The 24,703-nt window shown below is 34.0% G+C and overlaps 2 protein-coding genes across 2 annotated transcripts in view; one reads left to right on the top strand and one right to left on the bottom strand.

Annotated features, from left to right (window-relative positions):
* Positions 1–8,356, top strand: part of LOC129231807 (collagen alpha-1(I) chain-like) — a 139,719-nt gene extending 131,363 nt beyond the window's left edge. The window contains exons 47-48 of the mRNA XM_054866183.1: positions 7,105–7,326; positions 7,892–8,356. Coding sequence (XP_054722158.1) covers positions 7,105–7,326; positions 7,892–8,038 — 369 coding nt within the window. The 3' untranslated portion in view covers positions 8,039–8,356. The remainder of the gene's footprint in view (positions 1–7,104; positions 7,327–7,891) is intronic.
* Positions 8,357–11,245: 2,889 nt separating this feature from the next.
* LOC129231711 (kinesin-like protein KIF28) overlaps positions 11,246–24,703 on the bottom strand; it is a 64,464-nt gene continuing 51,006 nt past the window's right edge. The window contains exons 21-24 of the mRNA XM_054866074.1: positions 20,149–20,319; positions 17,040–17,120; positions 16,705–16,837; positions 11,246–11,508 (exon numbers count right to left, since the gene is read on the bottom strand). Of these exons, the coding sequence (XP_054722049.1) occupies positions 11,465–11,508; positions 16,705–16,837; positions 17,040–17,120; positions 20,149–20,319 (429 nt within the window). The 3' untranslated portion in view covers positions 11,246–11,464. The remainder of the gene's footprint in view (positions 11,509–16,704; positions 16,838–17,039; positions 17,121–20,148; positions 20,320–24,703) is intronic.

Here is a 24,703-nt window from a genome sequence, read left to right as displayed (position 1 = left end):
TTAAAAAAGAAACAAAAATTGATGGAAGTTGAAATAACTTTCCCTTACCACAAACTTTAACATGAAGTTCTTTATATTCTATGGATAATTAGATTGCTTATTAAAACTGCGAAGCTTAGCATTTGCTACATGATTATACTATGATAAGCAATGTTATTTTTTTTTACAAACTAACGGTTTTTAGTTTTGCTGCATAAATTTTAATATGGTAGTCAAAAGCTGGGGCATTAATTTTCATCACGTATTTCTTGAGTCACACCCATTTACTTGGGTGTGCTAGTGTTTCATTGGTTCCAACCAACTTAAAACCAAAGTTTTCAAGCAATGAAATTCAGACTGAAACATTTATAATTTATCCTGTTCTATATTAATAATTTCAAGCCGGCAAAAAATTCAATAGCAATTGTATTTTTTTAAACGATAAACTTGTATGCTTCGTATATGTTATATTGTCATTCGGAACCGACGTCTACAAACTTACAATTGAAGAAGAGTTTGCTTACAAAATGTAACTGTAGATCGGCCAAACCTAACTTGGCAGCATTTTGAAGGCTGAGCAGATCCTAGTGATAACATCACGACGCTGTCAGGTTAGGTTTACCTCAACTGTAACTGAAATCAAAATCAAATGCAGGATCCGACTAAAACATGGGGAGAGGGGCGTAGATAGACTTTGATGCTCCTCCCCCCGCAAGATTTCAATTTCAACATAGTGCTTATTTTTCTGAGCGTACGCTCTCATACTTCTTGCGCCCCCCCCCCCGCACTGCGAGGTTGCCATGTGCGCCACTGGATTTAGCCATTGACTAAATCAAAATCTTAGTCACTTGGGAGCATTTCAAAAGCAGGAGCCGTAGGCTACGGCCCAGTTCCCAGATGGTAATTCTGATTACGCCAGTGACTGCTATAATACCTAAGCACTAAATTGATTTTTCTTTCAACCTTTTTTGACCCGCGGGCCGGCAACATCTTTTTAAAAGAACTCCCGGACCGGTCAGTTTTTTTTCTCGCCTTATTTATTATTATTTTTTAAATGAAAAAAAAAAGAAAATGACTCGCAGAACCTGAAAAATCTGCTAAAAATTTAATCTGACCGGAGAATCCCTCCCTCTCCCCCTTTTTTCTCATTTTCTTTTTATTTTTTGTTTTTTTTTTCTCCAAAAAAAAGGGAAATTTTTGACTAGCGGATTGTTGTGGAAAAAGTTAGTGGGCAGTCGAGTTTTTTTTTTACTACATATTGGAGATTTGTTGCAAAACATTTTATAGCAAAGGTTGTAGATAGCTAATTGTTGTAACAACTATCCATAAGTAAGTGAGCATTTGAGAAAAATCGGAGAATTTTGAAAATTAATCACCAAATTCATGCAAAAACCGTTACATTTTTTTTCTTTATTTGTTTTTGAATAAAGAATTTTTAATTTGTTTATTTCATAGCTGCGTACCTGGGCTTCAATCGGTCTACCTCGAAAATAAAAGTTATGTCAAACGATCAGGCTAAATAATATTAAAAATCTGCAAAATTTCCTGACGAAGCGAGAAAAAGTTACCAAAATAGAAAATTTTTAAATCCCCCAATTATTGAAAAAGCCTCAAAACAAAAGGTAGAATTTTTTTGTTCGTATTCGAGAAAAAAAAAACGGCAACAGATCTCTCTTCTCAATGATTTTCGTCACGCTACTAATTTTTATAAAATCATTTTTCAACAATGACTGTAAGCAGCAACGAATTTCAAATTGAAGGCTTACCTACATTTTAAGATTGAAATTAGTTAAAAACAGTTGTAACTCACGTTCTAATCACCTTGGGACATTGGAACAAATGATGCAGAAAAATCAGTGGTTTCCGTGGATATTTTATTCTAATTTTTGTGAGCATTTTTTTGCCCTCATATTAGAAAAACGCCATTTTTGGATCTTATTATTAGAATTTAAACCGGTTTCTTTTTTTCGCGTTCGAAAACCCCCTTACGTTCTTTCTTGGGTGCTCAAGTACCTCCCTGCCAAATTGCTCGAGATCCGACGTAAACTGTGGATTTATATAGAGCGCCATACACACACATACGTATATATTGAATGTTTTATTTATATAGATTTTAAATCGAGGACGAGCAAAAACCCCTGAGGACCGGCAAATTTTTCCTCCGGACTGGTACTGGTCCACCCAACCACCAAGAGAGAATCGCTGTTCTAAACTTATAAACAATATAAGCAGAGGAGGGGAGGGCCCCCAAATAAAGATGGTGACTAGCGACTCAAGTATCGTTGTCGGGTCGTGGGAGCACGTATTCTTTCGGCGGAGATGGGGGGGGGGGGTGTATTTGGCTAAACTGTCATCTGCGCTGTTTTCTTCATCAGAAGATTCTTGGTCATTAGAATTAAATACTATAATCAGAGCTGTCGTTGCTCGAATAATCTGCGTCTGACATTATGAAGCATATAAGTATTCGCTAAGAAAAAAATGTTCTAAATGCATCGAATGTTCAACAAAGAATGAAGGCCTTCTCGTTGTAGATACAACAATGTAGCTACCGTGAAGTGCGCATGCGCAGCCAGTATACACCTTATCAGTCAGACATTGCACCCATGAAAAGCAAGAGCAAAGAATTAATCCCCTTTCAAAAGAAAACCTGAACTATTGTAGAAGAATCAACGTGGGAATTCGTGCTTGAACGAGCATTAGAATCTAGTTTCTGTGATTAGAATTAGTACTCGAAAAAGATCTGGGTTGTGTTAGTATATGTTTAAACTAATGCATATATAATATACGTGTATATATAAGTAAGAGGGGAAAGCATACATTTTTGTAATTTTATCCTTTCTTCTTTCAAACTATTAAAATTTGTTCTTGTTTCTTAATTTTCCATATTCATGGCTAAACGTTTCAAGTGACGGTGAAAATTTGATCATGATAAAAACTAAATTGCTTGGATGAGAATAAAAGGTGGAGGGTAATAACGAAAAGAGCGTATAAGAAGTATTCTTCTCCTAATATCGATCCAATTTATGTGTATAATCAAAGCATCATTTAATTTTCTTGTTCATATTTATTGAAAATATATCGTGAATTGTAGGAATATTGCTTCGTTTTGAATACATCCAAGATTAGTTAAATAAATACCTTTGTGTCAAAAAGTAAAATAAGAAGTGACACAACGTCAAAAAAGCACAAATTACAGATTACTCCAGACACCTGCTTCGGCGTTACAAGGAAACGCCTTTTTCAATGCAAAAAAAAATGAGCTTTCGGATGTCTTTTCCTCCATAAGCTCATTTCTTTTGCGTTGAAAAAGGCGTTCCTTGTAACGCCGAAACACGTGTCTGCAGTAGTCTGCAATCGTGCTTTTTGACGTTGTTATTTCTTATTTTACATTCTAGATTGTTTACTATATGCAGTAGAACCTTGCATGTCCGAATCTTCGGATACTCCGAACAGATTTTTTTTTTATTTTTAATTTTATGGAAAGTATTACCGGAAGAGAACTAAATGTGTTAAAGGAAAAAAAAAGAAAAAGAATTTTTCAGCACATATTGATTTGAAACACATTGAAAAAAAAAGCAGAAAAAAAAACGCAATAAACTTTACTTGAAATGTACTTTACATTAAAGATGTTTTGAGGTGAATAGACAGGTTGAGTTTTTACTGGTGAAGTGATGATACTTTTGACGAGGAAGAAATACTATTCCTTAGGTCTCATAAACATAATGTCTGTTCGTGAAACCTAGAGTCTTTTACTATGTTTCACTGATTTTAAACATTTTTTTCCTATAGCAGAATTATATTTTAATTTTTCAGCTTCAGAATGAAAAGTAAAAATATTCTCTGATCAATTTCTTCTAAAACCAGTCATCTTGTGTTGAATGTATACTAGAAATAAAAATGGGATTGAATATTTATTTCGTTGAAATGGAAATTTCTTTGCATAAGTATTCGCTGCAATGAGATTTTACTGTATTATTTAATGATTTTTTTTTATCATTGATTAAATTTATTATTATTTTATTTATTTATTTTTTATTATTTTTTTAAATTTTTTTGACATTTTTTTGACTTAAGATTTTCTATTCAAATTCACCAGCTGTTAGTGAATCTTGCTATTATAAAACTACACATTCCACAATTGTGTTTGTGGCAAAGAAAGGAGGGTTAATGGAATGCACTGATACGACAGCGAACCTGTTTCCGTATTCATCTATCTCTCTTGGGAGTGTCTGAAGTCTTTTATTCGCATCGCATTCTAAGCCTTTCTGAATCTTTTTGGGGTGCAAACAGCTCACACACACGTGTTGTATTTTCTACCTTGTCACTCTATAATAGTAAAGTGACGCGATGTGATAACTGCTACTTTTTAAATCTTATTTTTTTAAAAAAAGGAAAAACAGGAAGAACATATTGATTAGAAGGAAAACTACTAGCCTCAACTTGGGGTTTGGGACCACAAAAAACAACAGCACAAGTAAAGGTGGTTTTGAACGATTTCACGTAACAATTTGCATTATTTTTACCATAGAAATTCAAATATTTCGGGGGGGCAGCATCCCTTCCCCTTCGTTCTCCTAAACTACATCACTGCAGATTGATACATTTAATTGATTCACTTTAGGCCACGATTTTTTTGCACTACTTTTAGTTTACACTAACTAAAACGCCACACAAGTTTAGATTCAGCTGACTCTTTGTAATAAAATAAAAACGTCCAACTAGATTCTCTCTCTGTTTACATATATTTATAATCGACTAGTATGGGGGACAACTGCCCCTTTTCTTTTAAAAGAAAAGGTTCCTATTATTTTATAAAAATTAAAAAATGTAGCATCGAATTGAAAGAAGTACCATATGACCATCAATCCCAATATTTGAGGTCGTGCCCCGGACATTTTGAGAAAAGGTCTGTTAATCAATAATGACGTTAAAATTAAATTTTAGAAAAAGTCACCTGTACAGGCACCGCCTACTTACCCCCCCCCCCCCCCCCCCCCCCGTCATGTATCTCCAACTTTTTTGTGCACCAGCTGCTAATGTTCTCTCTAATTATATTTTTATCTTTCGCACTCTTGCAAGGAAAGTGACACAACTCAAAATTTGAGAAAAACGTACTAGATATTTATTTTAAATCTAAATTTAGTGCTCTTTTTTTGCCAACAAAAGTCGCGCAATATTTCTGGCATATGTCGAATTTCTCGGGTAGAGAAAGAATTTCCGATCCCGCAATGCGATATAATTTCAAGTCGTCAGGATGCATCCCACCCCTCCTAGGAGCTCTGAAACATTTAACTGAGACACCCTGCATATATAATAATGCATCATGTTTCTCTGCAGTTTTTTCAGTTCGAGCTTTACCAGGTGTATGAGAAGCGTTTCGCAATTTCATTTTAAAATAATTAATATTTTCCTTTGAAAACATTTGCATAAAAGGTGCAATACGTAATATTTTTCTATTTTTAAATAAAAACTTGAAGCACTAGGTGATTAATAAGTTTAACATCGTTTAAAACAGCACTAATTTGCAAAAAAAAAAAAAAAAAGGTGCAGATAGAAGGGTATTGCAGTGAAGAGGAGGATTGCAATGAGAAACTTGTAATATAAGAAGATGTGAGCTTTGGATGTTATAAGGTAATCAGAACATCCAATAAAGTTAAAGTCCATACCTAAGTTAAAAAATTTTTTGCTATGAAAAAGGTCTTAATTGCCCCCCCCCCCCCCCTTTTCTCGAAACATGTGACTGGAGTTTTTGGTAAACTTGTGCTGTTTCCAAAGTTGTTCATTTTTCCCCTATTTACTTTTTGGTTCAGATATTTATTTATTTCATACTAGGAAATTTATTAAGAGCTTGACGGAAAGGCATTCTGTAGAGAAAAGAAAAGCGCAAAACAGATATCCGTATAACAAGTTAGAATTTTATCTTGAGAGGGGTTTGTCGTAACAGTTCGTAAATAAATATATTTCAGAAGACTTGAATTGCAAATATCAGTCCAAGTTTAGGATTAATTTTAAGTGATAAGTATTGTAGATTACCTCGAATGCTTAGGGGAGTACTCTGAACACATTGAATTTGCTCTAAAATCCTTTCATACTTCCTCTTCAAGAGTTGATAAAGCATAAGAGTTTCGTGATGGTATTACATACTTCATAAAAAATAATTTAATTAATGGAAAAGTATGCATTTTATACCATTAAGCTCGTACCTTTTTGCTTTGAAAAACGGGCTTGTAAATCCAAAACAGATGTCAGCATTTTTTTTGGGGGGGGGGGGGGGACTTTGCATTTTTTTAAAACCAAAATGGTGCTTTTATTTCATTATTTTAAACCGCTTGTAAACATGATCTTTTTTTGCAAATATTAAAAATTTAATTTTACGGAACTGTGTTGTGTGACAAGAAAATTTTCCTCTCAATTCCGGATTTAACGCAAAAAATCGAAAAGAATTAATAATAAAAAAAATAAGATACATGACATAACCCACATTATTAGATTAAGTTCATATTCCATCGGACAATAGTGTCACTTAGTATTCCTAGAGACGCAAGTGCCATGAACTTTCATTTTATATGAGAGAATAAATTTATGATATTTTTGAAAAAGTATAATTGACAGGTTATTTATATTTGAACAGATTAATAAAGATTTTATTCTGGCACGCTAGTTATACTTTTATATTTATTTCAGACTAAGATTTCTAATTCAGATCTTTTTGTATTTGATAATTAATTATAATGAAAACTTCATTTTCAGCATTTTGCGAGAATATTCATTTTTAGTACCTAATTTCAATCTAAAAATACACAATTTCTGAGTACACATCCATTTCAAGCAGCGTTAGGACGAACTTACTCATAGCTCTCGAACACGTGCACCTGTCCAGTGAGCGGAAATAAATTAGATCGACAACTGACTCTCCACCTACTCGCGGTTGCTCCTTTTTCGGAATTTATCTTAAGACACCCGCGGTTAGTTGCTTCGAGTACTGCAGGAAAGTCCACTGCCCCTACTGAAGGGGCTCGGGCTACACAGTTAAAGGCACATAAACCTCACCCCGAGCTCAGCTCGGGCTACGCAGTTAAGAGGTTAATAATCAAATGGTTTAATCTGAAATTGCTTTCTTTGCAGTTCAACTACAAGGCTGATCGCGTCCAGTTAAGTTTCTTGCAACTCTTAAGTAAGAAAGCCGAGCAAAACATAACAGTTCATTGTAGAAACACCGTCGTTTATAAAGATGTGAAACGACCGAACTTCAAAAAAGCCGTGAAATTAATGGCATACAATGACCTAGAGTTGGTTGCAGATGGCAATCCTATGTTTGCTTACACTTCAACTCAAGACGAATGCCAGGTATGCTCTGAAATTTTTATTGTAGGGCGATTCTCGAAAAAATGTCCCGTGCATAGCGCTAAGTTTTTTATTTTATTCAAGTAACTATTAATTAAGTATGGGATTTACTGTTATGCTTTGATAGTATATTAAAGCATGTATTATTATCCAACAGCATTTTTTTTTTTTTTGAAGACTTTTGTTAGCTGGAAAATATAAAACACTTAGCGTTACGCACGGGACATTTCTTCGAGAATCGCTCTGTAGATGATGCGTTCTCAACATTGGCCTTCAGAAATGAAATGTAAAATTTTTTATTCAAGTAACTATTAATTAAATTACGTGATTTACTGTTATGCTTTGATAGTATATTAAAGCATGTATTATTCCCCAATAGCATTACTTTTGAAGGCTTTGGTTAGCTGGAAAAAATACAAAACTTAGCGTTACTCACGGGACATTTTTTCGAGAATTGCACTGTAGATGATTCAGCTTTCCACCGTTTGTTCATACGCATTTTAAACATTGTCGAACAAAAATGAAATGTAAAATTCTAAAGTTTCTTTAATGCTTGCTTTCATTTCAGCATCGAGATGACAAATGGGCAGAAACTATTTTGACGTACAAGACCGACAAACCACAACGTCTGCCTGTAGTGGATATGGCTTTCAGAGACATTGGCTCAAGAAATCAAGAGTTTGGAGTTGAAATAGGACCAGTATGTTACTCCTAACGCCGGTGAATCAATAACAATGTGATAAAGTTGCCTATATTATGCAAGAAAATGATTCTTAAATCACTGGATTACTAGGTCCTGTAACTTAAATCACTGCCAATATTTATCACATGAATTTTGTGCGACATCATTCTCAAGCTTTTGTTCATTATTCAGTGACAGTGCAGATGAACTGAAAAGCTCAAAAAAGCTTCCTGCAAATCGTTTTATCATTTTTGTCCTGTAATTGTGTGATTTTGAATTGGTTTTCCTGTTACTATGTTTTTGTAAATTGGTCGAGTTCATTGCAAAAATTACAATAAATTATACCTTGTTGCCTCAAAAAGGTCTTAAACTTCTTAATTAATATATATTTTCAGTTTTAATTAATAATTTACGATTGTATAAGTAAAATTGCATTTCAAAACTTAAAAACTAAACAGACAAACGTCAGTGCATTTTACTCATAAATAGCTAACGGTATTTCTCCAAAATACAACTTCATCATGGCTAAAAGAGAAAATTTTAAACCTACAATAAGAATACAAATTCACTCTAACCCATGTGAAATTATGTTTAACTATTTTGTTTTTAAATGTCGTGTAAAGGATGTAACAAAAGACATAACCAATGCGAAACAGAACTAAGAAATACTTTACTTGCTCCTTTGAGCCATTCCACAAAAACCTCAATTTCTCCCTCCCCCCAATTAGCTGTTTCAGAGACAACAACATTTTTAATCAAAAAAGCAAGCTATTTTTAATGCTAGCATAAGCTCCTGTAGAAGGCCTTAGAAATTCAGTGCTCGACCATAAATAAACCCAACACCTAGGGAGATATGAACCCCTGTATGAACGTAAGAAGACTCATAGATATTGAAATCAAAAACGCAGGTTTGATAGTGTTTTTCGCTTTAATAAGTGATACTTGAAGTGAATGAACAAATGTTCACTCCTTAGGTGAAGTGTTAGATTTTTTTTTAAATTAATCTTATTGCATCAGCAGAAAAGCAAAAGTCTAATTCAAAACTTTATCAGTTAAGATCTAAACAATATTTCAGTTATTTTACTAAGAAACAAATCATTGGGCTTAAAGATCATTAGTATTTTAGTTTTGTTTGTCAAATAAAAACAATTTATTACACCAAAATATTTTAGCTATTCTTTAAGTAAAAAAAATTCCCCCTTCATGTTTACAATATTAGAGTTATTGCTTAAATAAAAGCAAATCACTAAGGTCTAAATCACAATATTTTAGCTCTTCATAAACAAAAATTCATTGAAAAAACATCAAATTATTCTTTGGGTCAAATCTTCCTAGTTAGCTTGGGTCAAAGCTCGCTGAGTAGCTTTCTCTTGTTTACCTTAAATCTTTAACAGCTTAGATCAATAAAATCAAATTATTAGGCCTAAATCAGGCAGGGAAATAAATATTTCCCTGCAAAATACTGTTGTGTGACTAGTCAACCGATAAAATGACTAAAATTTTCTCGAAATATCCTTTTCATGGAAAAAATCCTCATGGATCAAGTCTCCCTGTGGGTCAAACCTACAAATTTCACTACAAATGATTTATAATGTCCATTGTTCGTTGGAAACTATTGAAAGGAAAATCAGCAGTCATCTTACTTTCAGAAATAAACTCTTGGAGTTGCGCAGTAGCAAGTAGCATCTTTCGTCAGATTATTCTGTTTTATATACTAGTGAGCTGACCGATGTTAGACATGCAGGTAAAGAGAAATTCGCAGCCAACGAGTTTTTATCCAGCTAAATATCCATTTTTTTTGTCCTATTAAAGCTAGGTAAATGAAACCAAGTTAACGAAAATACATTTACAGTCATTAAGGGTACCTCTGAGCCAATCAGGATACCTTTGTGCCACTTAGATTTTTTTTAAGCAAAGTATTTTAAAGGCCTAAAGAGCGGAACTCTTATTTTATGACCAAGTCAGCACAATTCATCTGTGGAATTTCTGATTTTTATTCTAATTGAAACAAAACATGAAGAAGCTCAATGATATCCAGACTGGCTCAGGGATACCCTGAATGACTGAACTTCTGCCTTATTTTTGTAGGAAGAGAGAAAAGTAACATTTTCTTGCTAGGGTTTTGCGTTCAATATGCAGAAACCTACTGTGAAAATAATTTGGTTTATGGATGCTGGACTGCGTCAAAGAACCCTGCATTGCTACTTCTGCCTTGTTATTGTAGAAAGAGAGAAAAGTTAAATTTTCTTGTCAGTGTCTTGCGTTCAACATGCAGGAAGAAATAAAGGATTGGTTTATGAACGCCGGACTGAATCAAAGATAACCTGAATGACTGTACTCCTGCCTTGTTATTGTTGGTAGAGAGGAAAGTTTAATTTTTTCTTGTCGAGGTTATGCATTCAAAATGCAGAAACCGACTATGCAGATAGAAACAAAAGGTTGGTTTGTGGACGCCGAACTGGCTCAAACATACCCTGAAATGACTGTACTGCTGCGTTTTTATTGTATAGGAAGAAACGAAAGTTGACTTTTCTTGTTGGGATTGGCGTTCAATTTGTAGAAACCGACTACACAGATAGAAACAAACGATTAGCTGATGGACATCATTCACATAGTACATTTACAAACGGACACAAGTAAAGTGTTCCATACACAGTGACTCAAACTCACATGTGGGAGTTTTAGCCAGTGTTTGGAACAATTTATTTGTGGCGTTTACTTATTACAGCTTTCCTCCATGGGTTGTGAATTTCGAAAAATCCATGCAGAGATGTTAAGTGGAAACTTAATGTTCCTATTAATTGGTAAGTAGAAAAGAATCATTTTCATACTCGTTGCTTCATGATCATAGTTTTTACAGATTTTTCACTGAACAGAAAATTTTTGCCATTTGACACACGTCTTTAGAAATCCTCATACTTATCAGTTTTACCAGTAATTAGTTGATATAACTATATTTTCATTCGTACAGATTTTATAAACTGCCCCATTCATTAAAAAGATTATAAATTTTGTTTGATTTATAATGTTTCGAGCAAAACTGAATAGCAAGCTTCAGAAAAAAGAAAAAAAAACATAAATACGATGGGTATGCTAATGATTTTAAGAAGTTATCCATCAGAGAAAGTTAAGATCAGATCAAAGAAAAGTCAAAAGAACAACTAAAAAAATATATTTCATGAAATATCTCTCGACTCAAAAACAAGAACATAATGTTAGTTGCTCAAAATTTAATTACAATATAAAGGAATCGTATATTTTGCCTTTCTGGATCACATGGAAGCTTCATGTTCGGAAATGCTCTGCAGTCATTTAACAAAGTTATGAATGCATTTAAATATGTTTCGCTGACATCACCAAAGTATAGTTTGATCTTATCAGTAATGATAAGCATAGTTTCACCGTTTACGGTACCGTTTGTTTTACGGAATGTTATGATGTCTCTAATAAAACTTATTGTTATACGATGGCGCATATAGATGATTCTGCATCAGCATCATCAACTCCTGAAAATAAATGAGGAAAAAATGAGCAAATTGAGTGTGCAGATTTCATACATCATAGAATCTAATAGAAAGGAACTTCAATTAATGATAATACCCATGAATGGAGGTAGTAAGAAGCAAATGGTTGTACGACAAAATTATGAATTTAGAGATAACCAGTACAAATGGTAGGTTGGTAGGAAAGCTTCTCCGTTTTAGTGCAAGAGATAGACTAGTAACCCTGGTAGTTGCTGCGATACAGCCAGCTTTAGAAAAACTTTTCAATGAAAGCTTACCGAGGACCGGAACTTTAAACGGGTTTTACTCAAAACTTGAAAATGTCCTCTTACACCCCTTTGCCTCTCACTGCCTCGATTAAAGAATACTGTTCCACTACCACTTACACGTTTGCGTTTTTCGCGGATGTGCCTATTTACTGTTAGGGGACCTTCACGCAAGTCTTAATATGATTGTAAATAAATCACTTATAATTTTTTCAAAATGGTTTACGTTTGAAATATCCAGTCATTTTTATCTTTATAAAAATACTGTGTTCAAAAAATCACCTTGCAAATTTCGGAAGGATATCATCATATGAAGCGGACTGAGAACATCCTTTTTCCCTGTTGGAATGATTCTCTTTGCTTCGCCTTTACCTGCTGCTTGCTAATTTTTCTCTTAAAAAGTTGGTCGAACAGTACAATTTTAGTCGTGATTATTCAGAGAGCGTCATACTCTATTTGGCGACAAAGACCACACTTGGTTCGGACTTAAATTAAGATTTGTGTTGCAAAGCGTAACTTATTGAATTAAACATCCCCTTTTTAAGAGAAGATGAGAAAAAAACAGGGAATACCCTTACGGAATTGAATAAACAAAGGTTCTGTAAGGGTAGAAAAAGTACATTAATCAAGGAAAATTAAGTTCAACGTTTTGATAAATTCTTGAACATGACTATACCGAAAGCAAAAAACAGAACACCAAATGATAGGCGGAGGCTATCGTTGACATTAAAGCATTTCTTTTTTTCTTTAATCGCTGTTTTAATCGCTCTTGACTTTTTAACCAACATTGTACTTGTCATTAACTATCTAGTTTAAGTCTAACTAAGAGAAGGAAGGATAGAAGGACACAAATAATTTGACTCCAGCAGAAAATTCAGTTGCCTCTGGTAACCTTGAACTGATATTGTTCACTTACCACAATTCAAGAAAACTGAATTCGGTTAAACGTGATTTCGGTTAGAAGAATTCCGAATATTCGAGGTTCTACTGTAAATTGAATGCAGTAGCTACATGAAATTACAAAAGAAATAGCAAAACTACACGTCTTGAAAGAATAAGCTGTAACTCCAGCTACTCTGTTGTACCCATTGTTTTCGTTAAAAGCTGACAAGACACTCAATTAAGCAAAAGTTTAACTAATTAACTGTTCAGATCAATACGTTTTAGACAGTATTTGTTGAAGTTTTTGATTACTTGACTTTTCAAGCAGAGAAACAAGCGTAAATATCTTCTCTGAAATCCCAGCGGCATTCATAAATTCACGGCACTTACAATAACATCATATATTTATCATTTTCCTTTAAAAATATAGAGATTTTTTTTTTTAATTTTTAATGAGGTGGTTTCTAAAGAACTTTCTTAATATCAAATGACAGCTCCATCACATAACAGCAAGTTATGAAGTTTATTATTTCTCCCACAGCTAACCTTTATAGTAAAGCGACCCCCCCCCCCCCTTATCCATTGAATTTTCACTGCCACCTCCCTCAGTCTATTGCTTCAGGCGAAGGGAGAGAAAAAAGCAAACAATGAAGCTTAAAAAGACACATGATTTGCATCAGAATACTTTCATTATCATAGTCGTACCAAAACCTTAAAATTAAATGACGTTTTTTTTTAATTTTTTTGTCTCCCAGTAATGGATCAAAAGTATGGTTTGCTTAATGGGAAAATGCGTTGAATTTTTTCGCATCAACAGTCTGAAATTGCCGCCCCCTAAAAATAGCCGCCCGGGGCGGATCGTCCCCTCCGCCCAGTGGCAGATTGGTTGAAAAAATCGGCCCTGGCATTAGGAGGTGTAGCGGCCCCATAGCTTTTATAGATATTAAATTTTACCTAACGATTGGGATATCACTTAAATATGAGGAAATTATTCTTAATAACTAAATATGTTATATTTCAACAAAATTTAACAGGTATGAACACTTCTGCGCTTTAATGGAAAACAAATTGATACAGTATTAGCTAAACCTTATTTTGGGAGGAAATTTTTTTTGTAATTGTCCATTTAAGTATTTTTATAATGCCCGGAGCTTGATTGAATATTTCCTTAATGATAACACTGCTTGGCTAGAGTGTCCTTTTCTGCAGTCATAACAAGTAACTTAATTGCCCTGTTATATATGAAACTGATCTAGCGATGTTCATGGGTCTACTAGGGCCGTCTTAGAACGTGGGGGGGGGGGGGGTCCCTGACACAAACAATACATTACTGGGCCCTGTCATAAACATTCCCCTTTTCATACTGCCATATCCCGACGGCCCCCAGACTCGATGCGAGGTCAAAAACCTGGTGGGAAGGGTCGAGTACAAGTTTGGCAGCCCCTTAATATTTTTTCAAACGCATGTATCAATGTAAACAGAGAGAGAGAGAGAGAGAGAGTGGACTTAGTTTTCTGGGTTCTGGGAGTCATTAAAGTATTAGCAATATAAATTTAATGGAAAGATTAACATTGAATCTGAAATAGGGGGGTCCGGGGGGTCTCCTCCCCGGAAAATATTTGAAATTGTGGTCTTGAAAACTAAATTTTAGACAATATTTGGTGATTTTAGGGGAGCGTAGGTTTAGGGTTTCTCTTGCTGCAATTTTTCAGAAGTGAAAATCCAAAAACAGAATTTTAAATTATGTTCGAGTATATGGTATGAAGAGCAGTTCCGGGGACTCTCCTCTGAAAGTTTTAAAAATATATTAGCTCTAAAAACGCAGTTTTAGAAGATCTTTGGTGATTTTAAGTCGAGATAGATTCCAAGGCCATTCACCAGAAAATTTTCAAATTGAAGTCTTAAAAGCCTTTTTTGGTAAAGACTAGGATACCGGCAGTTACTCGAAAATTTAGTTCCAAAAACGAAATTTTTGCTGACCTTCAGTGCTGTTAGGAAAAGGAGGTTTCATGAGGCTCACCCCGAAAAAATTTCTAAATTGAAGAACGAAAAACGAGATTTAAAACGTTCTTCATTGATGATACCGAGAGAGAGGAGGGGACGTGGCACTTTCATACAAAAATTTTGATACTGTTAATTTAAAACACAATTTTAGACCATCTTTGGGAATGTTAAAAAAATGGAAGAGATTCGAGTACTTTCCTACAGCAAATTTTCGAAACTGGATGCTCCTCAATGGTATTTTAAGATTGCATATTTTAAAATAATTTTACGGAAAAAATATTTTGTCACTTTTATTCCAATTGTTATAAACAGGGTCGCCGAGAGCAAAAACGGATCCGGGAAAAAAATTACAAAAGTCAATTTTTCACAAGCCTCCTTCTATACCTTTTACCATTAGGATACCCTCTGCACGAGTTCAATTCCGAGCCAGGCCCCTATTCTCCAACTAAGCTGACATGACCTCACGGCGGCCCTTGTTGTAAATTGCATTTTATAGCAATTGTGAATTGTCCTTTATAAATAAAAGCGTCAAAGAGACCAAAAGTATTTTAACTTTTTACGACCGCTAAGGTTTCCCTGTTTTTTTTTTTTTTTTTAATTTATTCATTTATTTTTTATTGTACCACTAAAAATATATTGGCAGCCCCAGAGCCCGACTAACTAAAAGTGAGGCCCTAGGCCCACATTAATATGGAGGTCCCCTGAAGACTATGCAGTGTTTGATTTACATTTTTAAAGCACGAATGCACGTTTGGAGGCCTCTTTGTCTAATCACACAACTATGTATAAATCACTTATGTGCATTTATGAATCCCCTTTGGGCCCCCTCATAATCGTGACCAAGTAAATTCGTTACTGGCAGAATGATTGAAAATTTCCCTTTAAAGAAGTTTTTTTCCAATTAATAAGTAATAATGTTTTATTTTTCAAAAAATACATGTATTTTTCATATCGTTGCAATGCTATGCGTACTTCTTTAAAAAATGTGGGCCCTTTAGGAACATGGGGCCCCAGACCTGAGCCTAATCAGCCTGTGTGGTAATCAGGCCCTGGGCAGCCCCACTTCAGAAATTCCCTCCCCCCCCCCCCCCCCGCTTGTGGTGACGGCCCTACCTCCCTCCACCCGCAAGCTTTAGCCTATGCGTAAAGAGGAGCTGACGCTGTGTTTTGCGAATTTGCGTTATTCTAAACACATGCGCGCAAAATTTACATTTTGCTGTTAGTAGACAGGCCCGAAAGACTTTGCTGTCAGTTGATCGGCCCCAAGCATGACCGGCCCACCGGGCAAATGCCCAGTTGCCTGCCGGCTGTATCCGCCACTGCCTCCGCCATACCCTATCTATGCCACTGGCGCTGGCTGCTTGGTGATGGAAACAGACAATTATTTGGGGTATGCAAGGAGTTCTGTCTTAAACAGTATGACACCGTACACGAAGTAAGGGTAATGTGTCTTCCGCGAAGCACAATATTAGACGTGATCGAAAACTTTCTGAATGGGATAACAGAGAATTGACCCGCATAGTTGTCCGAGAGCGAGCGAAATTACTAGATCTTTTGCTCCTCTAGCAAGTATGCGCATGGAATATTATGAGACGACGAATCCAGCGTATTTACAGCCGTAATGGATAGTTTCTTACCTTACTGACTAAGTGCAAAATGTAGAAAACTTCATCTCAAAAGAAAAATAAAATGACGCATGGCACCTGTCAGAAATATAACAAGCACTTTTACTACAATTTAAGATTATGAACTTCAAAATGAAGTTCCAAATTTTCTACCTTGATTAGAAGCAAAATGAAAACCATCAACCAAATTAACTGAGTCTCTCTTTCGTGGCAAAAATTTTTATTAAGTTATCCGCTAATTTAATTAACGAACAAAATATTGAAAGCTGGAATTATATTTTTTTTCTTAAATTCAATACTTTAAAATACAGCATGAAGAAATAGTACTAAAAGTATTTCGATCTCATTTAGCTGGCTTGATTTTAGACGTGTCCTCTAATTGACCCCTGAAATACAGCTATACCTACCCTTTTAATTACCTGTAGGCACTTTTTGAAGCAACTCTTCAACGACGTCAGCAGAAGTGGTGGAATACAAATCTTTTACTAGACTCACGGGGACTCGTTTCTTTTTATGAGTTTCGGCCACATCAATCATCCTTCGGATATTTTCCTTCAAGATATAAGTTATCCAAAATAAATTTCAGTGATTTTCATAGAAAGAGGTATTTTTATTTCAGAATCTGACCCATTTATGATACTTTCAATGATTTTTGTTTTAAAAGAAGCGTTTCTAATGTCAGTTTTTGACTTAGAAGAGAAGGTACTCTTCTGAAAAATCTTTTAAGCAAATCAGTATTAAAATTCAAACGTACCAGTCTCTGCTGCTGCCGATGTTGCTGTTTTTTCATTAATAGAAGCTCTACTATTATACTTTGCTTATTTGGATCTACTACCTGAAATTTCATAAAAAATGAAATAGAATTAACTGACACACATATGACATACGTCTTTTCAAAATAAACTCGTGAAAATTCTTTCTCAAAACCAATGTTATTTACATGCTCTACTAAAAAGAAAATTTTATAACAACAGTTCAATCCATGTGGCACCACTTCGTTTCATATACATTTCAAAATGACAAATGTGGCAACCATTTTAAAACGTTTAAACGTTACGTGTGCTACCAGAGTAATTAGCTCAAAACATAAAAACAGTAAGAAAAAAAATCCTATACTTTTAGCTTCACCCTATTGCACACAGAACTCGTAATAATTGCGCGTGATCACAGCAGGTCGAAAATGCATTTCGACAAATCTTTTCGATTACTGCAAAGAAAATTTTACAGGGAAAAAGTCATTTGCTGCCTCAGAATTTAACAATGGATGTAGAAAAGGTGATTCATCACTATACCAGAAGAGAATCGAAAAAAAAAAACAGCCAATGCAAAAGAGCTTATGTAAAAATGAGGTTTTAAACTGCGAAGAAAGTCGACTGCTATTTTTGAGAAAATTTATGCCTTCGGGTTTTTTTTTTTTTTTTTTGTGATTCAAGGCAAACTATGTTTATAGGTGATCTAAAAAAAGATAAACATTGATTGTATAAGAATAGCTTTTCATCCTTCAAGGAAATTGAAAAAAAAAAAAAAATCCATTCACTTATATCAAAAACTCAATATTTTTATAATGTTTTCAAAACGACTTATTTTTAAATTAATTCAACATTGATGTCAATACATTTCTTACAGCGATGTCGCAATGCCATTATCCAGATTCCAGTGTTTCGCCAGAAGTTTTTAAAAGTACTGCACCCATATCACTCTGAGAGCATTTCAGATCTCTTGGCCCCATTACATTAGTGTAGGCCGAAGAATTGATATTTTAGGTAAGCGACATCCAATAGCGAAAAGAAAAGTTATTTCTTGGTCCTAAATATCGAAAAAATAGTTTTAAAAATAAATATTCAGTTCTTTAGGGCATGAAAAAACCTCAAAGTTTGAAAAAAAAGGGTAAAAACGCGGATAAATTTTTATAAAAAAAAATAAATAGTATTTTTTTTAATACCATTAAAATGCTTCCTTTGAACACTCTTTTATGTATCTTGAAAATTATTTAGTTTTTAGTTTGCATACAAACCGTTAACTTGTTGATAGTTAGATAGCATGCAAGTTCTTTGCTTATTGTTCTCCTAAATATCGTACATCCAATGATTAGAAATGCCTAATATTGTCAATCTTGATAACTTGTGATTGGCCATGGCAGTAGACGACGGTCAACATATAAAAGAGCTAGTTTACATAAAAATATTTAAGGTAAGAGATCCACAATATGGAAGTACTTCTTTAGCTTCCATATTTTCTTCCGACAATTGAAGCTTCGAATTACAAAATTTGACTAACTGGTCGGGGTGTTTAATTTTTCTTCGTTTAATTAATGCGAAAAACAAAGAATTTTGGCATTTCTAGAAAATAACAATTGCCAAAATTTACGTCTTAAAAAGCTTATGAAACTGGTCAGTGAATCTGCAGAAAAGAAATAAGCAGGAGATGAATTACAAAGAATAACCGAAAACCGACGATCAACAATACCGAAACTGGGTCACAAGTCCAACCTCAAATCTAGACTCAAATTTGTCAAAATTATGAAGCAATTGTAAATGTAAATCGATTGTAAATAATCATATAGTAATTGTAAATATATAAATAAATTGTGAATCTAACTCTTGTAAGCAACCATCCTCTTTGACTGGGTGCATGGGAAAAGCAAAGTGGAACACACAAAGTACACCCGCATCCTCGTGGTGAATTCTGGGGTTTTGGTGTATTTGTTTTTTTTTTTTTTCTGCAAAGAACTTCACAGTGCACAACTATTGCGAAAAATGCAAAGCTGGATTATAAAAGGAGAAACAGGGCAATGTCTAAAAAAAAAACCGTAAAAAAGTAAAATTTTGCTGCATTTCAAGGAGTTTTACGGCTTATGTGCGATAAAATGAGTGCTAAATAAAAGTACTTCAATGGTATTGAAAAAAAATTTAATATTTATATTTTAATAAAATTTTTGAAATTTGGCCATGTTTTACTTTTTATTTCAAAATTGAAGCTTATGCACGATGTAAACACACAAATATTTATTTTTTAAAACTATTTTTCACGTATTTAGAATGCCAAGACTTTTTTTTTTGCTATTAATGGTCGCTTATCGAAAATATCAATTTTTCAACATACCCTAAAGTCTATCTCCTATTACTAATAAATATTTCTTTATATACACTCTCCACATATAATAATTCGCTTGAGGAAACACTAAACGATATTTAATTGATAAAACCTTTGTATACTTTTATTGAGTTCTTTTTTTTTAATCATATATATCAAGCATTTTAAGAGGTACTACATGTTTTGTGCATAAATTATTCCCAAATGTTTTAGTTTTATACATTAAACAGCTATCAACGGAAAACCTTAGTAAGTTGTATGGAAATCTATCTTGTAACAGCAAAAATGGGAAACATTTTTGAACAAGAAAACACTTCTCTTAGGTGCATAAACTATTTTTTAATTCCCTGGCAGTTTTATGCCTTAAACTTTTATTCATTGAACACAATGGAATTTTTTAAATAAAACCTAGTTGATTACAGCAAAAATTCGATGTCTTGTTCCGCAAGGAAATGTTCAGCAACTATGTTTGAGTGCCCACATGGAATCTATATTTTTGAATTTTCATTCTAAAGTTCGAAACATAAAATAAAATACTAAGAAAAAAAGAAGTAATAATAATTTTTATATTAACATTAATATAATGAACAATAAGAAATCAAAAATAATGATGATAACAACACCAATATTAGTAAAAGTTCTAGAGATCGAATACTATAACTCTGATCATATCAGAGCGCACCATTAAAAATAAATTAACTTCACAAATCCAAAATTTAAAAAGCAACAAACACTAGAAGTCTTCCAGAAGAAAAAAAAGAAATATTTACCCTTCCGTTCATTCGGAATCCTTTCATTAAATTGTTTGCATTGTTCAACAGATCTGCTTGAAACATTTCTTTTGTGTTTTTGCCGTGAGCTCTTGTTACCGCAGATTTTCGAGTTGTTTGTTTTCCCCATACTTGAACCATAATGTAACCTTCCTTTAAATACTCCACCAACTGAAAAACAAAGCGAAGTTTTAACTCTCTTTTGCATTTTAACCGTCTGTGATAGCTCTCTTATATTAATTTATTTATTTTAGTTTTCATTACAAGAAGTTATTTCAAAATATGCATTATCTTAAAAAAATAAAGTCGTCTAAATATATATATATATTACTGATTAATATGTAAGGGGTGTTCAGATGAAAAGATACCAAACAATACTGTGGGTCAAAATGAAGACTTTATTCAAAGTATGCACCATAGGCCTGAGCACCACGATCCCACTGATTAACTAACCGAAGGATTCCTTGTTCCTAGAACTTCTGTGGTAGTGGAGAGACCCAGTTCTTCACAGTGTCCTTGAGTTTGTCGACCGAGTTGAAGCGTATCCCTTTCAAATGTTTTTCAAAGGATGAAACACGTGAAAACAGCTGCAGGGCGGATGGTCAAGATGCTTCTACTTGAACTTGGCCAGTGCCACTTGAGTGACTCGGGAGACGTGTGATCGTGCATCATCATGAAGCAGAATCCTTCCTCGCGAGCAGCCCTGGTCTTTGTTCTGGAAGAACCTGTGTAGGCTTTGGAGTGTCTCACAGTAAACATTGGAGTTAATGATTCTGCTGTACTCTAGAAAGTCTTTGATCTCTCCAGCGCATGCGAGAGTCCACGCATGCTTCCATCCACGCTGGATATTCCAATCACAATCCTAGATGTCTCGCTACGTTCTTCCATAGCAGCATATGAAAATAAGTTAACAGTTTCATTGTTGTGACGTTTGGTACATTTTCACATGAACACCCCAAATATATGATGCCACGAAATACACAAGTTCGAGGACGTCGATTTTCACCAGTGATTCACCAGAAATGTCGTCTTTCCCCAATATCTTTTAGTCTTCTTGGTACAAAAATGTACGTCGCTAACGTCAATGCGAAGAATAGAATTGTTAAAACGTGCATTTACCTTTTCGTGATTTCAAGAAAGCATCCCGGATTCACATTCCTGTAACGTAACTTAAGGAGAAATAGTAATCGTTCAGGCAAAACATGACACCGCATTGTCATAAAAATGTATATTGTTATAGCTTATTTTCTCAGATCATTATCTCATATCAGGTCACAGTGTAGAAAATCCCGAAAAAATTAAAGCGCGAATGCGATAAAAACTCATAATGTTCATGAAAATCGAGGGATAAGCAAATTTTGACACACTTTCGTAGTGAGTGGAAATCGCGAGTCAAGCAGTCTGACATAATCTTTAATCTGTCATGAGAAATTGATGTTTTCTTTAAGAGTATTATTTTACTTGTATCTACTCTAACATTTTTGAGTTCAATACTTGAAACTAAATACACAACTAAAATGTGAAGTAAAGGGGGAGTCAAATCCTTAAATATCATATGATATAAAGTGATAATTTTAGGGCATAATGCATTTTACATAATGGATCCGTTGTACCTATTTTTTTTTACTTTTAACCGTTTACACGCCTAACTATTGATGGAAGATCAGATTTGAGTAATTTTTTGAAATTATGTCTGTGTATGTCTAGTAAACACATAACTAGCATTAAATTTCCGGGAAAAAAATTATTACCGTGTTTTTTAGTGTGTTCCATTTTTGGAACATTGGCGCTTTGCATGAAGTTTTTTTTAAATAAATGTTCGACATTGGGAAATGCATGTCGGACAGTTTTCAATATTTTCTGATTGAATCAATTGGTAAAAATTAGCTTCTTTGCGCCAACTGAGGTCAGTTTTTATTATTTTCTTTCTTTTTTTCATTTCCTAACTACCATTATGTTTTTTAAGATTTCATTTTTTTCTAAGTTGTACTACTAATGATCCTAGCTTTTGCTTTTACTCCGATTTTCTTGATAAATTTTATAGTTTGTTGAAAAAATGTCTCCACGTTCACATTTTAGTAATCTGCTCTAAATCATGTTCTGAAATATCTTCTAAGTAATATTGCCTGGTTTCAGCGGGGGGTAATTGGCATATTCTGCGTTGAGTCTGAAAACTCTGAATCTGGTAATGTTTCTAAATGCAAAGCAGCTTATGCTACTGTAAGAAATCTCTTCGACATTATTTAACAATTTTGAGCAGGGGCTATCCATAAAAGATGCCAATTTTTTTCCAGTTTTGACCTACCCCACCCTCTCCCCAATTTGTCAAAAAGTGTCATATTTCAGCTTACTCCCCTCCCCCCTTTTGTCACATGTCACGCATTTTTTCATAAATATATTCTTATTAAAATGCATGATTTCAGGCTTCTTGATACTTCCTTTTTCCCCATTGTCACAGACTCAGTGTCACAATCTCCTTCTCCCTCAAAGCGTGACATCATTTGTGGACAGCCCGACAGCTGGTACAGGCGAAACGAAATTTCGCATAGCTGAAAAAAAAAATAAATAAAAGCAAAACAAAAAAATGTTTTTAAACTATGAGGTATCCCGAGTTCAGTAATATTTTTTCGGTATAACACGTGACAATACAGCTGTTAGAGCAGATGTGGATTGAGAGCCATTTCCAATGTCCAACTGTTATTGTTATTATTTCCTTTCCTACCAAAACCTTATTATACCCTTTTAAAATGTAAACTTACTTAGTTTTGAAAAAATCCACATGAGAGTACATTCAAAACGAAAAGATGAAAGAATCGTATTTTATGAAACTTAAAATTTATCCCTTGGAGTCGAGCAACTCATTTCCCGGAAGTTTGACTCTCTGAAAGCGCCAATGTTCCAAAATTGGAACATGCTATTTTGAAGGGGCATATCTTTTGCAAATATCATTGCGCATTTCTGCAAGCATTTTAAAATTATACGTTGAAGTATTTTTTACGAATAAATTAAACATCATCCCATTTTCTGAAAAAGCCTATTTTCGGTAAATTTTATGAGAAAAAGCTGCAAAAAACTAGAAAAACACACATTTTTAAAAAATCGCAATAAAAAGTCGAAAATATATAAACAAACAAAAAGCATTTCAAAAAATACTTCAAAGTAAGACTTAAATGTGTTGATAAAAACTTGTTCATTTAAACATTATTTCCCCCCCCCCTAGGGAAAATTTTTAGTTCAATATCATGTTCCATTTTTGGAACATTGGCGGGTAAACGGTTAAGAAAATATTTATGTTTTGAGGAGGTCCGAAATTCAAACTGAACACACACGCACACAAAATTGATGTACAAAAATGATCAAAATGCTAAGTCTAAAATGTTAAAAGTTAAAAACATAAACTTCAATCGCAACACTGTATTCAAGATATTCAGTACTGGCAAAGTAAGTTTTATAGCACATTCCTACTTCCTATTTTTATAAGCACAACCGAACTCGTTTATAACGATCCCTGGTTTAACAAAAATCAAGTTTTAGTGAGGAAACCAGAGAGGTTAGGTTTTTACACTGCTAAGTATATGGAAGCAAACTCGCTTTTAGCGAGGAAAACAACAGTATTTTTGTGATTAATTAAATTTATATTGACTTCCAGCGAAATTTATCCTTTATTGGGAATATTTATTAACATTTTGTAGTCAACTGAAAGTTGGTAATGAGCTATAAATCCTGACAACAAGTGATAACTGCGTATAAAAAAGAAATTGGTGGAGTTGATACGCCTTTGAAAATCATATATTTATTGACGCCAATGTTATCATATTTGAAACATAATATTTCTGAAGATATTGTTGCTCAAATGCAAGGTAATGGGGATTAAAAAGTATTGGACGTGACGACACAAGCCACAAATGTGAAGAACATAAAAATTAACAACCCTCAACATACCCAGTAACTTTTGGTGTGCGGAAAAACTTCAAACTTTTTTTGAACCAAGGCGTACAAATAATTACACATGGAAGAAATAATAAGATAGTTCAAAGCATATTAGCCAACTTCTTTGCTACGGAATAGAAGTAAGACACAGTGAGAAGCAAAGGGAAATGCAAAAATTTTAAAAATGGAGATAATCAGTACAAATGGTAAGAGAACCTCTCCTCAGTTTTAGGGAAAGAGATGGTACTAGTAACTCTGGTGGGTGCTGCTATTACAGCATGATTTAGAAAAAAAATTCCCTTTCCATTATAAGCGAGTTTGACTGAATACAGTATACTCCCGATTATCCGTGTGCGGATTATCCGTGCATCATTTCGGAATCACACTTTTCTAAAGCTTTGATGATGTTATCGATAATATCGATAACATCATTGAGGAAGTTAAAGAAATCAAAGGTTTCGAATCAGTTGACGCTGAAAATGTCAAAGAGTGGTTTAAAAGCGACGAATGTGAATCAGGATTTCAATGTCTAACTGACGAAAATATCATTGAACTTGTTACTGAATCTAACGCAAGTAATGATACCGAAAACGAAGATGAAGAAGATACAATTTCACATTCTACT

This window comes from Uloborus diversus, chromosome 10 (assembly GCF_026930045.1).
Source record: "Uloborus diversus isolate 005 chromosome 10, Udiv.v.3.1, whole genome shotgun sequence".
NCBI lineage: Eukaryota > Metazoa > Arthropoda > Arachnida > Araneae > Uloboridae > Uloborus > Uloborus diversus.
This window is presented reverse-complemented; position numbering and strand designations above follow the sequence as displayed.